This window comes from Argopecten irradians, chromosome 4 (genome assembly GCF_041381155.1).
Source record: "Argopecten irradians isolate NY chromosome 4, Ai_NY, whole genome shotgun sequence".
Lineage (NCBI taxonomy): Eukaryota > Metazoa > Mollusca > Bivalvia > Pectinida > Pectinidae > Argopecten > Argopecten irradians.
The window spans coordinates 16,003,873-16,021,408 of NC_091137.1; the positions used below are offsets into that span (position 1 = coordinate 16,003,873).

Genomic DNA, 17,536 nt, shown 5'->3' on the forward strand with positions numbered 1-17,536 from the left:
ATGGATTTACTTTTACTTAGTTTTGAATGCATATTAGTGTATCTGAACAAATAGATGCGATTGCCTATAATTCCCTAGGATTGAATTATTACCAGGTAGCGCAGACAACATAGGGAGTTTGTTCTACTTTCATAGGTTTGACTTTAAAAATAAAGAACACTGCAGTAGAAATATGTACACCATTTTGACTTCTTCAACAATAACCCACCTTGTGAAACAAGCATGGATGTTGACAAAAAACTTTTCTAACCACATGTGGGAAGTTTGTAGTAAATCGGTTGTGTTAATTGGCAAATCAATTTCATACTTTGAACTGATCTTATCTTCATGGCCTACTATCTTTTCGAAAAAAAATTTAAAAGCGTCTTAAAACATTTCTATAACATTTATAGATTATAACATAAGAACATTTATATCGATGGCCTAAGACGAGGTTACAACACCAAACAAATGCCATGTGCAATCTATGTTAGCAGTTAGGATTCATCTCGCTGATAAACCTTTGTTATGAAAATTAAGATATTATTTATTTAAATCAAATTGTTCAGTAGGTAATGATAACTGTATTATTAACGTTAAGCTAACAACTTTTGTGATCCTAAACAATTATCAATCTCATTTCACAATCCTTTTTTTAATTAAAAGCCATTTGGAAGCATTAGATCAGGTAAATAAAGCCATATGGTAAAAGTGAGGTACGCCTTGTACAAATCTATGTTACTGACTTATCCGATTCCATACATTCCAACAATTCCGCCAATGTAGAGACTTGTTCCAGAAATATTCAATCTTTATATATCCGAGAATTTCATTTCATTTATATCATGACAATGTGCGGCGAATAAAGTTTTAATTCTGTGTTGCTGCAACCAAGTAAATATACAAAATTACACCTTTGTAATTTTTTAAGAAATAATACAGATATTTTAGAATCAACACATTTTTGAATGGTTACCATTACCATTAAGTTTAGTTGCTCATCCGTAAGGTTTTTATGATACTATTGTTTACCTTTTATAATAGCAAATTAAAAAATAAAATAGATATTACAAAAGTATTTAAAAAAAACCAAATAAAATGGTAATGAATAGCAAACATACAATTAAACACTGAACAAAATATTTTATTCAAACTGCACCAATATATAACAAACAAATGTAAACAATTCAAACATCAAAATACTTGTTGATTATCACAGTATAGAAATTAGTTTAAATGCGGTCTAAGTAGATTGTATTTAACCTCGATCCAAAACAACAAGTGCTAGCACAGCCAGGATCTCCGTATGGTAGCTATCACAATAGGAGATTATTGTCAAACCTATATCGCAAAAGTTGCGAAAACGAAATCAAACTTTAATTTTCAGTTTTGTCTGTGTTCTTTATTGTTTCGTATTTGGGTTAGAAACTAAAAAAAATCAAAGTAGATTTTCTTGCTACAATTAGTATTCGCAAACATAAAATTGAATGATTATTAAAACAATAACAACACCTTTAAGATATTTCGAAAACATACACAATGACAAAGGAGAACAACATATTGTTTTTGTTACAATTACAGTTCACCATGCGAGGAACTTTAATATTCCTGGAGTTACTTCCCTTCATATAATGGTAGGCAGAATTCCATTCCGATGTAAAATGACTTACGTTGTTCCTTTAGGTAAAGTCATTTTGATAAAAATATATTTTCGAAAAGTAAACTTTATGGCAAAATTAGATAAATGTTTGAACAATATGAAATACAAAAAGAAATTTAGTTACTGACTGGAAAGTAAGCTTTGTCGACAAACTCGATCATTTATGTAATCACTACTGTATTGGCGATAACATAGATTTCAGGTAGATTAAAGCAATCATAACAAAATAGGAAAGTTTTGGTATTTGTATAAAAATAAAAGATATAAAAGATAAACATATGTCTACTCAATTAACGTATCATTTGTATATCGAACATTCAAAATTATCTCCTCAAAAAGTGAAATCAATAAAAAAGGACGGCATACATTTCAATTCAATGATGAGCTTATGTAGAGTAAATTATAAAAGCATGTATATACCTTATCTTGAAATCATAGTATCCAGGTGTTTTGCACGTACTTTCTTTACTCTAATACTCATTGAGTATAGATGTCAAATGTTGATGGATTAACATAGGAAAATACGTATAGCCCATGTGTAAACATCAGCGAAACATAAGAGGTTCTCGTTTCGTTACGTGCACACACGTTTGACCAGTCAAATTTTCGAGATCAGTAAACGAAATGCACTCAAGATTGACACCGTTCAAGATTATTCTTTAAACATACAGCTTCCTATTCAAACATACCTTATTTTTTATATAAATCAACAAATATGCTTTTATATTCATAAAAAACAAACCCTGTAAATGCCGTGTGTACGCTCTTATAAATTCCGCTGTCAGAATCACATTGTTGACATTAGATTGATACAAACGATTAGCACAAAACTAGCAAAATATTGAAAATAGACAACTTCCGACTTTGATAAATAGTTGTGATTTGCATTGAAATCTTAATACATATCATTAATCAACAACTGTAATTTCAAAAACAACTGAAGGTGCAAACATCTTTCATTTCAAATAATAATGTAACCCTCTGCCTTGTTTGGTCCCTGTGTTGTATAGGTGTAAAGGTGCTTGAGGATTTGTTAATTACAAAAGCCTTTGGTATCCTAAAAGTAAATGCATGTTTGTTCTGATTAACTGACACATTATAATACACATGCATAATACAATATCTGTATTCACATGAGGGGGGTGATTAGCTGACATATATAGAACAACTCTTTAAAATTAGTCTTATATAATAAACACAGTTTATGAGAAACACACAAACACTATATTGTGTAAAACGTTTTTTTCAAATAACATGTTTAATGCTTCAAGTATAGTATTTACTCTGTACGGTACATTGCATGAAATGGTCCTTGTATATATCAGGTTTCGAAATAGACATCGAACAAAGTATTTATTTGAAATAATTGTGATTATGCATAATAACAACACATATCTTTGATCAACAACTGTGATTTTAAAAAAACCCACCTTGACAACGGTGATTTGAAGGTGCAAGCATCGTTCATTTTAAATAATTTGGTAACCCTCTATTCCCATTTGGTCCATGCCAAATACTATGCTTTTATTAGATTATCTGAAGTTGCAGAAGTTTGTAGAAAACTGCTTGCGCTTTCTTCAGATATGTTTAAAATCTTTCTCCTTTATTTGATTTTTGGAATATAGAAGAACTTTGACGTCAGTTTGTTTCATGTTCTGCTTCATGATTTCACTAGTGAAATTTACAATATCTGAAAAGAATTTAATATCTTTTAAAGTAAAAGACGAAAAATTATACATTACATATTTTTTTAAGAAATTTACAAACATTCCCACGGAATTTAAAAAAACGAGATTGTGATCATTGAAAATTTATCAACATATATAGATAGATGAAATATGTATCATAAAAATATGACGTACTTTTGTCCGATCACTTCCGTTATAAAAGGTGATTGAATGAGATGTTTTATCGTAAGGCTATTTAAGTCTTCAAATTCAAAACTATAGAGTTATTCTAGATCTGATTAACACTTTAGCATAAATTTGACCATATACTTCAGTATCCTAAAAGTAAATGCATGTATGTTTTGATCAACTAAAACAATATAATACACATCGTATAATAGACATAATGCAATGGGAGTCGCGCGAGAATGATAATTACATATAGCTGTCATAAAAATACCAACTTTTTAAGAATTAGTTGCGAATATATCTAATCAACACAGGTTATGCCAAACTCACAAACAACATGAAATTAAAAAATATATAATTATGTATATCTATTCTTTTTAAATAACATGGTCCATGCCCTACTTATTTACTATTTATGGTACTAAATCTGTGTCACCTTCAAACCAGCATTTACAGTAATGTAACTATAATTACTATCATTACAGTGTCCCGTGATAACCATGAACCACTGATATCAAAGCTTATAACTAAGAAAGAAAATCCAGGTACCACTTCATGATATACAGTAGAAAGTAGTAAAAATACCATATCTCCTCTATTAAAGGAACTCCTTTCTGTCTAGGAATGAGTGGAGTGTACAGTTTGGATATCGACCTCTCGTCTATCCCCTACAGCAGGGAGGCCTTCCGGGGCTGAGGCGTACATCGATCCATTCGACCCTGGGTTCACCATCGTGGGCGAGGAGGGCTTCTTTTCATGCAGATTTTCCGACTTGTGTCTTTTTCTCTTCGATCTTTGCTTTTTGAGTAATATTGGACTAGACTGGCTTGGTTCAACGTCTGGAAATTCGCCAAAGGTGTCCATTTTTCTTCTCCTCGGGGGAGGCGTATCTATTTCTGAATCTTCCTCTTTCAACACGTGCAAATTTCGTCTTGGCGGTTTTATTGGAGAAAGGGTGTCCCTGTAAGACCGAGAACGAGAACTAGGCCTCCTCATCATAGTCATTGTGCTCTCTCTTCGTCTTGGACTGAAACTTAAATCATCCCGATACACACTAGTCGCATTTAAATCAAACTGTGATGTCATATTCTGTATCGTTCCCATGCTATTGGGTATTGTTGGTTGAACTTGTGTTTTCATTACACCCGTTTTTTCTTCCTCTGTTGCATACGTCATTTGCAGGGAATGTATTTCGAAAAGGTAACGTATATCCGACTTGTTCTGTTTCGTTGCAGTGTCAAAGCCGCGTATTTCTCGTGCTTCAGCGTGACACGGTAACACGTTGGTTAAACAACAGAAACAGAAAATATCTTCCAAAAACAACATCACGGATAACTGCTGTAGCCGCCATTGTGGATATCTGTCCTCCAGAACGATCGCGCATGTCTGTGACATCATTGCGATTAGAGCATTCAGCAGCAAGACATAAGATATTATAACAAATATTACAAACAGCGTCACCGACAGCCACGGAACACGGGAGTCGTATAGGCTCTCAATGTCACCGAGGCCGAGCATCAGTTTAAACATAGCAAGCATGGTATACCAATAAGTGGAATATTCGGTTTCAGCACCATCATCATTACTGGAAGGATCATCGTCCACTTGGAAGAGGATATGCATTGCTGCTGTGAATGAAATAAGTTCAAATAGCAACACTATCCCAAATCTGAGTAAGTCTCCAAATATCACACGCTTGATCATTTCAGTAAAGAAGCTGAATATCCTCAGAGGTCGCAGAAAGAAAACAGTGAACCACCAACCAGTGATCAGAGCTATAATAAGGGGAATACTGTCATGTGAGTCATCTGAAGCTGTCATCAGCGCGTCTATGATAATACAGCTAGAGTGCACAGTGAGCATCACAATATACGCAAGGTTATGTAAAAAATACTGACTTGAATTTGAGCGACGAAATTTTGGCACAAACAATAAAATTGACACTACACCATAAATCAGTCCAACGACAAACGATAGCCATTGGTATGTTCTGATAAAGCTATTCACTTCCGGATGCTCCAATTCCCGTTCTGTCCGAGATTTGCCGGTTGTGTTGTAGATAATATGTGGTCTTACTACCGCATACCCTGTCAAACCTATGATAAATAGTACATGGAAGAAAAACCAAAAGTAATATATCCACCGGTAGAATGTCCACTTGGCGCGGACCAGATTCTTGAACGGAGGCATTTCTGTTAGTCTAAATGCGTCTTTGCTATGATAGCTATAGCTGAACACCATCTCAAGAACACTTTCAGTCTCTGGATAGACCCCGCCACATGACACAATCTGTTGTTTTGATTTCCGCAGTTGTCTAGTAGCGATACCTTCACGTTTCGGTAACACACTTCCTCGACCGTGTGCTTTTTTCAAAGAGACGTTGTTGGAAGCATTCGCTTTGATTGTAGCGATTGAGTCTACCTCCGTGACGTCGTACATTTTGATATCGAAGAGACCATCGTGTGTACTGAAAAAACAGTATACGTCTTCTAAGTTAACGATGAAGTTAAACGCTTCCACCACACCATGCTTGGCTGCCAGTTGTAGCGGTGTGAGGTGGTCGTTATTACGTATAAACCATACATACGTGTATTGATATTTATATTGCAGACTATTACTTTCTTCTGACAGTATACGCTCCGTCGACCCCTTTTCTTCCAATTCTCCTTGAAGATATCCAAGCATGGAAACAACATCGCTGATCTTTTCTGGATATATAGCAGCGTATTTGATTAAAGAGTGGAATACGGTATCACCTTCCTCGTTTGTAAATTCGATTTCTGCGTCATTTTCAATGAGTAAATGGACGATTTCAGGACAAAACGCCAAAGCAGCAACACTAAGTGCAATTCCGCCCATCATCACCGTGTTCACAAACCTTGCACCTGTCGCCTCTGTATACATCATCCTCTTTAATATATCGGAGGTAAGTCCATCTTTCGCGTGTCGTAGCATAGCTTCAACGGCATCAGTGTTGCCCTTGGTGATGGCGATATGGAAGGCAGTCTGGCCTTTGTAGTTCTCAGAGTTCTCTCTCGCCTGGGTAAGCAGCTGAGGACACAACCTGACAAGAAGTTCCACCATGCTGCTGTCGTCTTGATATTTGACAGCTGTATGCAAAAATGTTTCATCTTCATTTTCCCGGTACTTGACGAGAATATCTTTACGGTTATAATTTTTAATGAGATCTAAAAGATCGGATGCCTTTTCGTTTTCGCCGTCCTTGATGAAACGCGACAGAGCTTTTTCACATTCGGTGGAACCGGAATCTGTAACCAGTTTGTTTTTATAGTGACTTTTCTCTCGCTTTTCCATTACTAGTTTATATGTCTTTCTTGTACCTGAGTAAGGTCCACATCCGCCTAAACGAAAAAAAGAAGAATTTATTAAATATCTTTCGTCATAAAATAAATAGTAATTTTATACCACATTTATTTATAAGAGTGTATGAAAAAACGAATAGAATTAAAATATACGATATTTATAAACTACATTCACGCATAAAAGTGAATGAAAACTCCACATTCTAAGCTTGTATGTTGGTATAAACTAGTGCTATGCCATTAAATTACGAACATCGGTAGGAAATATTTCGTTTTTGAAAACCAGACACAATCAATGTCATCCGATAGCATTCAACAGAGTACCATGGTTCCGATACCACGACGAAGATAAATGGCATACAAAAGCACCATAGAAGGAAAGTATATCATTTATTATGATACCGAGTGAGTAATTTATAAAAGCCATGTTGTCTAGCAATAACCGTCAATAACGGCATGAAGTTTTAAATTAGTGTACAGATACAGTATATATATTTAGATATAATATATGACTTTTCCATGAGGAATGACAATGCTATTTTATTTATTATTCATTAGTCCCTTTTTCACTTCTAGCCTACTTATTCCGTCTTTGCATATTACAGAGTTAAATCTTAATTGCTTGGATGTTATCGATTGTGACGTCATTATTTTGTAAACAATACTCACGTTACGCTCACAAACATATTACATCATAGTCAATGCATAACTGGAAGGGCAGATAACTCTTCAATATGCAAAGACAGAACAAAGGTTGTATTTATTGCAAGTCTTAGATTGAGATCAACTCTGATCATTTAAATATATATTATTAATAAAAAAAAATAAAAAACTTAAGACAGGTGAAAGATCTGCAGTGTATTATTGTATTTTGATGTTAGTCCAGGGTCTCATAGTATTAGCATAATATGATATGAAGAAACCTTACTATGTTCAGTGCCATCCACGTTTTCACATATAACTTGGCAATACTTAAAGTGAATAGTCGGGTAAAGAAAACCAGTCTTAATGCGTTCATTGGCCTTCCAAAAGTTCTCACATATTAATACGACGGCCAAGTTCTGCTTACGTTTCCCAGTTCTGACCATTAAAATAAAGAAAAGTTGAAAGCATTGAAAGCGAGGCTGCGTGGAAATGTAACCACGGACATAGTCAGCCGGGAGGACGTTTTAGGATTTCTATACTTTAAATTAATTTCTTCGTACGCAGACAATTTTTGATGAGAGATTTTATTTTTCTATTTCATAAGAAATTATAATGGCTACATTCACACCATTTTTACCGACTTTAGCTATCCTTGCCCGACTGTTCACTTTAAATACTATCTCGATAGTCTTATTATGTTGTTTTAACTGTAGGTGTATATATTTTCATATATTGAAGCGTTTAGCAATGTTACAAAAGATTCATATATCATTATAATGCAGTCTACACTCGTTACATGTAAACGCCTCCTACCAAAATATAAATATCCTCTGTCTTGTGACTGTGTGTGACTGTCTGTACTATGTGTGTGTGTGTGTATGTGTGTGTATATCCCTTCTTCCCCGGTAGTAACTTAAATATTAAAGTGTTTTCGTCGAATTCATAAATAAAACATTGTGATAGAATCCATTCCCCAGATACTGTAAACCAACTTTCGTACAAATTTCGCGATCCAAGTTTATTTCCGCGAATTACCGTTTACAACATATTTACCGATATGATTTTCCATTCAGTTTTTAAATTGAATATGTTTTAACTTGTTTGAAATTAAAATCGCAAATTTGAAAAGCTGCAAAAGAATGCTGTATTACAGTAATCATTGAAACCTGAAACATGATCTTGCTAGCAAGTCGATATACGACAATTCCACATACAAATACTGAATAAGAGATCCCAATCGATATATCGTGTAGTGACATTGGTTGGTTATTCGACAGAAGTTTATCTGGTAATTGTCCATTTTAATGACGATCAAATATTAATAGGTATTGGACAAAGGTACATAACAGACTGGGCAGTAACCGGACAGTCCCCCGATGTAGGTCATTAAATAATCACTGTATGACTCTACAGGCTTGCCCAGTGTGGTCAGTCAAACATATGTTCTCACCTTTATTTTGATAGTTTACAAAACCAACCGATCAATTCACAGGTAATTAGAGTTCTGTGTTGACAGATGTTAGAAGGATGAACTTTTATGTTGATTGATTCTACATTAAAGTCTCCAATAAAAGTGTTCCAATGGGATGATTGTCAAAAAAAGACATCTCCTTGTTTTACTCATTCATTACATTACCCTGCCTCTTTCAGAAAAAAACCCATATATATTAAAAACCAGCATAGCTATATTACTCAGAAATGTGACTAAAACGTATAGAACATCATAAGTCAATGTTAATGTGACAACTGATATGTTTAGGTTGCGAACCTGAACGCAATGTTCAATTTTAATGACATACACATGAGTGTTTAAATATCTTGATTCTAGTACAAACCTTACTGATAGTCGGGATCCATTGTACGGATGCATTGAATTGAAGATTCCATCATGGAAGTAGTGAGAACGCTAAAGAATCCATTAAATCAGTCGCCAGCATTTTATCCGTAAAAAACGTCACTGATGAATTCTGGAAAAAAAGAAACATGTCAAACTTAAGTAAACACAGAGTTAAACTTCTATAACAAGGATACTGATAAATATGATATTTCTTGGTTCTTGGTTTTTCTACCAATCTCATTGGTAGGTCGCTACCCCGCGTGATCCCCTTTGATACACTGGTCAACTAATAAAAGTTGATTAAAATAACTTGATGGTTTAGTTTGAAAGATTAAAAAAATACAACTGAGACAATGCCATGCCTGAATTGTGAGGACATACAACAAATAAAACTGAATTTTAGTCCCTTTATTTATCTTAGTACCATTGATTCATGTTAATTAATGACACCATACCAGTACTCGCTAATTAATCAATCTATTAGTATTTATTTAGTCATCTTAGAAAATTGCGGCTAAGCCAAAGAAGTTTGGAGTAAATCCAGTTTTGGTTTATCTCCGTTTTACATTGATTAGTCGATGTGGCCAAGTTAGCCTTCACTACTAGATTTATCATGTTTAGTATATCTGGCTCCATTCATCATGTAAGGTCATGTAAGGTCATATAAAGGGTAGTGCCAGTTTCTTGCCCCTCATCAATGACAGGTTGTGTGGTAAACAGCGTAGTTTATAGATATGTATACCCTAGGTTTGACTAGAGCCCAGTGAACACATACATTACTAACTCATTACTAACTGATTGTATATACTTTCCACTGATGCTAAATCTTTACACTCATTGTGAAATGTACATTTTAACAGGTTCTTAATCTCAAAAGATATCGGTATAACTTGGCTGCTTCCTCCTTGATCTCGCGACATTCGTATGACTGACCAAAGTGGAAAGATTAAAATACATGAGTTTGAATTAGAAGAAATTGAAAAAAAAAGAGATGTATACTATTCTTAGGTTTATCTCGTACCACTTTACATATGTCATGAGAATTAACTATTTACAAGTTCAATGCACATTTATAATCAATTGAAATTACATTTCCTGTAGTTTTCACAAAACTATCAGGAAATCAGGTTGTCAGTAACGAAAGTCCTACATGCAATAAATTATGTTGCTGGTTTAGGAGTTTGGTGGCTTGAGTTTCTGGTCGACCGTTTATGTAAACCACATAGCAAGTTATACTGGAGTCAACCGCAATGGCTAACAATCTGTATGAGAGTGCACATTTGTCAAATCTTTAGATCACTGCATAAACTTTCTTTTAATTGTTTTAAACGATAATGATTTTTGTAAGTGTGGACCCATATTCGTTGATTTTAGATTTAGTTCCTATTAGTTTTGTATTGTAATATTGTAATACACAAGCTGAAATGCAACCGGAGATCTGCTTAATATCTCATATATATCTTATCGTCACACGTCACATGTGATTGTACCACTTAAAGATGTTACATGTACTTCAGTTGAGTGTGCGGTTGCCTTAGTCAAACAAGTACCACAATGCACATGCTCCTCCGAGTCCCAGTCATGTAAGTACAGGCCAGTTTTGGTCTCAGCACGATCGACCAAGTCCTTACTATTATATAATAACATTGATAAAGATTGAACAATATAAACAGACGCTGAACTTTTCAGATTTTTTTATCTCAAGAGGACTTAACTTACAACTGCTAACGCGATAAATAGTCAGATAACACTCGTGTTACGGTCATTACAATACCTGCTTCAATGTTTGAAAATTTCACCGATGTTATATTTGTGGTAAATGATCTTACTGAATCTTTAAACATTTCTAATTTCTGTATGTTACTTTCAAGTTCCATTTACAGACCTATAGAATATCACTTAATAGTCTAGGAAACAGATAGGTAAACATTATAATTGTTTAAGCTCTCTACATGAATATTGCATTATATATTGGCTAGGTTGTGTATGTTGTAGTTACGAGACAATGTTTTCGTACAGTTTGTGTTGTACTTGAAACAATGTGTGTGACACTATTGATTGACAGTGTAAGGCACGCTTCATTGTGTCTGCCATTGTAGTAACAGATCAGTAGATATTCCGTTTTAACAGGTACATTATCATGCCTTATATAATACGTTATTGTCTATACTACAGTTGTGTGTAACAATAATGACAGATACTACCAATTCTTCGATTTCTACCATAAAGAAGAATGGTCTATTCATTTAGATGAAATCTACCTATCACGCCATTCTTTCTGAAAAGGGGCACAAATATCATGTTTCTTCTTTTAGATTTTCTTTTATAATACCATCAGTTATCATTAGTCCTGGTTAGCACCATTCACTCTTAGAGAAGGATTCTTGTCAGTAAGGCAGTATGACATTTAAAGTAATTAAACTCGTCAACCTATCAGGAGTTCATGTATATTACTAAATAATAATACTTATTCTACATTTTTATTGAACAAATCCAGGACGGGTGATCATTTTATCGAATTTCATAAAACACCGAAACGTTTGAACATACTGTTCCAATGGCGAACTAAACCCAATCCAAGGACAATGCATTGTACAATAAAATTGGTGATTGAGCATTTTCTGTTTGATTCAGAAGGTAAGTGAAGTCACAGAACATCTGATGGCGAGATTTGGCGAGAAAGAAGTGTGTCATCTAAAAAACACAGAATACCTAAATTATAGTACTGTAAGAGGTAGCAATTGCGTTCATCTACAAACAAACATGGTAGGCCATTCTGTTTAGACAACGGATGACACAAACCTGAATATAATTCAAGTTTTTTTTGTGATTCTAAAGTATCGCATCAATAATGGTCATACATATAGCGAATACTTTATCATTTTGATAACATTTTCAAATTTACTATTAATAACCTAATGTTTGTAAGCGTTCTTGTTACACTGAACAAGATTTCTAGATAATTTAAAATCCTAATTTCAACTTTGACAACAAAGGATGTAAATATAAACCAATTTTAAGGCTTGATAAAATTGACGAATTCCGAATGGCCGTGCCATAGAAATAGGATTAGCTGCACTACAATGCATTAGAGCTATGTTGATAAGTTATTAAAGGAAACCTAAATCTCTAATAACTTTGTACGTACGTATGCTAAAAGGGGAAATTCTATTTCAATACTTGTAGTCCATATCCTTGTACGAGGATATCAAAGAGGACTGAACATGAGAGACTTTGTTCGCGTATCCGCGTTTAATCTTATAACTTCATTTATGCATCTACACACTTACAAGTAACAACTCAACAACCATATTGAATGAATAAGGCCATGTCACCCTCACAGAGGGTGACAGGGTATTTATTAAATCAACAGCAAATGATAATCAATAAAATACATGACAAAATTTATGTGAAATACACATAAAACAATATTTGCTTCAAGAATTAAATAAACCAAAAAGCCATATAAAACATTACATGAGTTGAGTTTAAATACATGTATTGTAATGACCTAAGGCCTGTAATGAGCTATATAGGCCCAACTCCTGAGGGTGAAGTACTGTACTACCAGTTCAAATGAAATAACTGGGAAGGTGGAGGCTTCATTCAAGTCATAGAAAATATAAACATCGAAAACCGTGCACCGAATCAAGCCACTTAAACCTTATTAAACCTTATAGAACAATCCTGTGATTGCTTACCAGAAATATCTCAGATGCTGATTTAATCGCTAATCGTATGCTACGAAAGAATTTCACCATTCCGACAGAATTCAAGTGGCACCCATCTGCGAGAAAAAGCTCCAACGGGCTATGGAAAATGCGTTGGTTGACATTCACACGCCTGTCCTCGTAGACTTCCGGGGCCATCCCACGGGGTTTAGGCCGAGTGAACAACTCGCATACATAAACAACTACCTTCCACCGCTCATGTAGGAACACCATGAGATCGTAAATATCATACGCAAGCTTCGAGGGGGGGGGGGGGGTAGACAGGAATTACAACAATCGTTACCACCAATCTGAAGAATTACAGCGTGAGGTTGAAAATTGTCTAATAAATTACAAAGACGCCGATCATTACGCAGTCCCCGTACCGTACCTCCTCCAATTCCAAAACCCTGAATTTCACACTGAGCTAAATCAAAATTGTCAGGGAGAATACCTGCACGAATGTCACTAAATAAACGCCTGATAAAACTATGGCCGAGAACAAGTATTCTTGGCCGAAAGTCTACATTGTTGTGATCCATCTATGATAGTAACATAAAAGGCGTAAACATAAAGTTATACTTAAATCTGTGCTTCAGTCGTCTTCATGTGGCTCTTCTAGTCATGCAGCTCTCCCCATCATCCAGACCAAATAGACGAGAAAAAGTGTCTCAAATCTTTTACAGGACGAGAAAACAGCAGTTTTTGTCGTCGAAATCCAAGTGAAGGCTAATACCTTGACCTTGTTACATAGTTGACCGCTGAATGTAATTCAAAAATAAAGTCTAAAAGCCAAATTCAAAACAGGTTAAAACTGTTGAGGAGGAAAATTTCAATATGGCTGCCTGACGCTTAAGGTTCTGATGAAATATTTGGGGTCTGGGAACCCTTTCGGACACATTGACCAATCAAATGCCCTTCCTCTATCCCAAAGGGGCATAACTCGTACCGACAAAATGTATGTAAAATCCATACGAGGGGGCATAACTCGAATTAGTGTATATGCTGAAGAAAAGGACATTATTAACACAAACAAATTCTACAAAAATCTAATAAAATAAAACTTGTATTGGTGCTTCCGATGCATAAATTAAGCTAAATACTTAGCTGCCTTGTATGTACCGGGGTATTCTGATATCAGTAAAATTATGTCACAGAGATCATTTAAGACTGAACTGGTTACAAATGTTTCCTATAATGTCCATTAAGATGAGCCCCAAATTGTTAATATAGTTTATGCAAACTATTTATCTGTGAACTAAGATGAGCCCAAAAATATTAATATCATTTATGCATCTACACACTTACAAGTAACAACTCAACAACCATATTGAATGAATAAGGCCACCCTCACAGAGGGTGACAGGGTATTTATTAAATCAACAGCAAATGATAATCAACAAAATACATGACAAAATTTATGTGAAATACACATAAAACAATATTTGCTTCAAGAATTAAATAAACCAAAAAGCCAATGTGGGGTTTACAAAGTAAAAACCGCCAATTTATGTGAAATACACATAAAACAATATTTGCTTCAAGAATTAAATAAACCAAAAGGCCTAGCCCGTATATGAGATATACAAAATAAAAAACCTTTATAGGGTGGGAAAGGGCGGGAATTCAAAAATAAAGTCTAAAAGCCAAATTCAAAACAGGTTAAAACTGTTGAGGAGGAAAATTTCAATATGGCTGCCTGACGCTTAGGGTTCTGATGAAATATTTGGGGTCTGGGAACCCTTTCGGACACATTGACCAATCAAATGCCCTTCCTCTATCCCAAAGGGGCATAACTCGTACCGACAAATTGTAAAATCCATACGAGGGGCATAACTCGAATTAGTGTATATGCTGAAGAAAAGGACATTATTAACACAAACAAATTCTACAAAAATCTAATAAAATAAAACTTGTATTGGTGTTTCCGATGCATAAATTAAGCTAAATACTTAGCTGCCTTTTATGCAAACTGTAAATTCGTGAACTGAGATTAGACCAGGACTATCAATGCTGTTAATGACAACTGTACATTTACATCTTAAATGTACAAATTGTAAAATTTAGATTGAAATAAGTTGTGGAGATGAAAAATCAAATATGTAAACAGAAATCCCATTTAAACAAAAAGCAGTTCTGTATCAGGAACTTGGAGAAGTGTCAAATCTTTTTTCACATTTTTAAAACCTTAATAAGATGAATAGATTCTTATCGAGCTTAAATCAAAACTCATACAACGTCTCGGTATACAATAGGTCCAAATACACATGTATACATTATAGCGAATTCCAGATACCAACTATTTGGCATTAGACGACAGTTCAATATGTAAATATATAAGTATTGATTTAATAAGATCGATATTTATTCTGTTAAAGCCTACTACGGATAAGACGGCGGTGCTAGTTGGCTATCGAGACATTTCCTTATGTGATTACATTGTAGTATCATGCATCTCTGTATCTCTACATTTTCAACGCTAACGTACGATATGTATTATATTTAGATATTAACAGCTAGAGTCATTCATTAAAGACCTTGTCATAGTGTAGGAAAGTATTCGGAGAACACCGACCTATCATATAGAGGTAGTACATATATATATGAGTTTTTCTGTGTTGATTTTAACGATGTGTCTAATTACAATAAAATAATGTATAACAGGAGGATAGCTATTCAGAATACCGAACACCTTAACTTCCCTGTCAACATGTCTTGAGAGATTCTGGTGCAGTTCTCTAGCACATTTATTGTATAATACATGTTGAATATGTAGACCACTGTCGAAACAGAAACTCTCTCAGCTCCAACAAATCTACGGACGTTTATGCAAACAGAACACGTTCCTGATATTCACCTTGGCCACTTAATCTGGTTATATTTATTTCGATATCGATTAGGTTTTGTCGGAATTGCAACGTATGCGAAAACCAGTTACCATCTGGCTAAAGAGATCGATAAAGTGTTTTGTTTTGAAACGCCAGCTCAACATGCACGATTCATTAAACTATCCACACTTAGACATTTAAATTTTGTTTTATTACTGTTATGCGTGATCTTATTAAAGTACACATATAGCGTTTGATTTTGTATAGAATTGTATTTGATTACAGAGTAATGTTATCAAGGACCAGCAGTTACAGATATGTATCGCCAATTAACCTATAGATCGATAAAACAGCTGGTTCTCCGCATTTTAGTCCACTTTTTTCTCTGATAACGGCACTGGCTTACACTCTCACAGAAATAGTCGTCGAATGTGTCAGAATGTGGTATCAGGGTCAGAGGATACTCGGAGTTTTTTTATTCGAAAAAAGTATTATATATATATATATATCGATCTTAATCAAAGAAAACCAGAGATTCCTTATTTACATCCAAGGTACTAGTTATTTAAATGACTTATAATGTGTGCCATTTAAGATCGAGCTCGACAGAAAACATACATAGTTCGACTATCTCTTAATGAGTTGATATGAGTTTAACCGTATAAAAGGTTATGATAAAATACATATAGCTAATTACATACAGATTTCTTAGTTAAACACCAATGCCTTCCAATGGTCGATTATGTAATATCACGATGTGACGGGAGACATTTAAATATCACGCTGCCTCATCAACAATGCGTACCTACCTGACCGTGCCCAGGGACGAATGTCGTTAGCTCTCCACATCAGGTATAGTCTCCTTCCGTACAGGTAGGCTCTGCCGCCTTCATTAATAATAAAAAAAGTGCGCAAATTGGTGTATTCTTTGTCTCACAGCCAAGTAGGCACATGTGTATCTGTGTATTGTCGGGTATGTTCAGTTAAGGCTGAGAGATAAAGGTAAGTCTAAAGATCGATACCCGTACATGTGTGTATATACATACACTATCTATATTTATACACAGGTATATTTTGCACCTGAGAGGGTTTTACCCTATGACGTATCGCCTCCCCTGGTGTTTCTTTGTGTGGTAAGTCAGGAGTCACTGAATCCAGTCCTTTGTCCTGGTCAGGCCAAACTCCATTGTGTATTGCCAATGCTCAGATATACATGTACATAATTATTAGGAACATATTAGCTACTCAGATAGAATAAATTATGACTAATACAGTCCGCATTAACTATGTACGCATATCGTTTGTACAATATATAGTGGTGACAGTACACAAATGAAAAAAAGTCCCAGTGAAAATCCAGTAGATAGTTTTTCCCTTTAATATAGTTTACATGGAACACCTCGTGATGTATTGAACATATGATTTAAGGAGTGTATTTATAGGTCCACTCGCATATACGGTGGCTTAATCAAGTGAAAGTTTTACCAGGTGTTCTGTATAATTAAGAATTATAATTGAGATTATTCTTTAATTTCTGTATAGAAAAAACTGCATAATTTTGGGAACCGAATCTTTTGTGATACATGTACCAACCACCGCGGAGCTTGAACTTCCTGATTGGTTTTGAAAATAAAATGCTTCCCCTTCAGTACAATGTAAGTTTGTACCGTTACTTCGATTTCCTTGGCCATGTACTTC

At 34.7% G+C, this 17,536-nt stretch overlaps 1 protein-coding gene across 4 annotated transcripts; it reads right to left on the bottom strand.

Moving 5' to 3' along the window:
- Positions 1–1,102: 1,102 nt before the first annotated feature.
- On the bottom strand, positions 1,103–16,876 carry LOC138320749 (transient receptor potential cation channel subfamily V member 5-like). Of its 4 annotated transcripts, none has more exons than XM_069263931.1 (3): positions 16,648–16,876; positions 9,304–9,430; positions 1,103–6,857 (listed from the first exon to the last, which is right to left on the bottom strand). In XM_069263931.1, the coding sequence occupies exon 3, from the start codon at positions 6,808–6,810 to the stop codon at positions 4,114–4,116; it is 2,697 nt and encodes an 898-aa protein (XP_069120032.1). In that variant the 5' UTR covers positions 6,811–6,857; positions 9,304–9,430; positions 16,648–16,876; the 3' UTR covers positions 1,103–4,113. The 4 variants fall into 4 exon arrangements, with proteins under 4 accessions (XP_069120032.1, XP_069120029.1, XP_069120030.1 ...); XM_069263928.1 differs by having other exon boundaries at positions 9,299–9,430; positions 16,648–16,873; XM_069263929.1 differs by having other exon boundaries at positions 9,299–9,430; positions 16,644–16,873.
- Between the last annotated feature and the right edge of the window lie 660 nt (positions 16,877–17,536).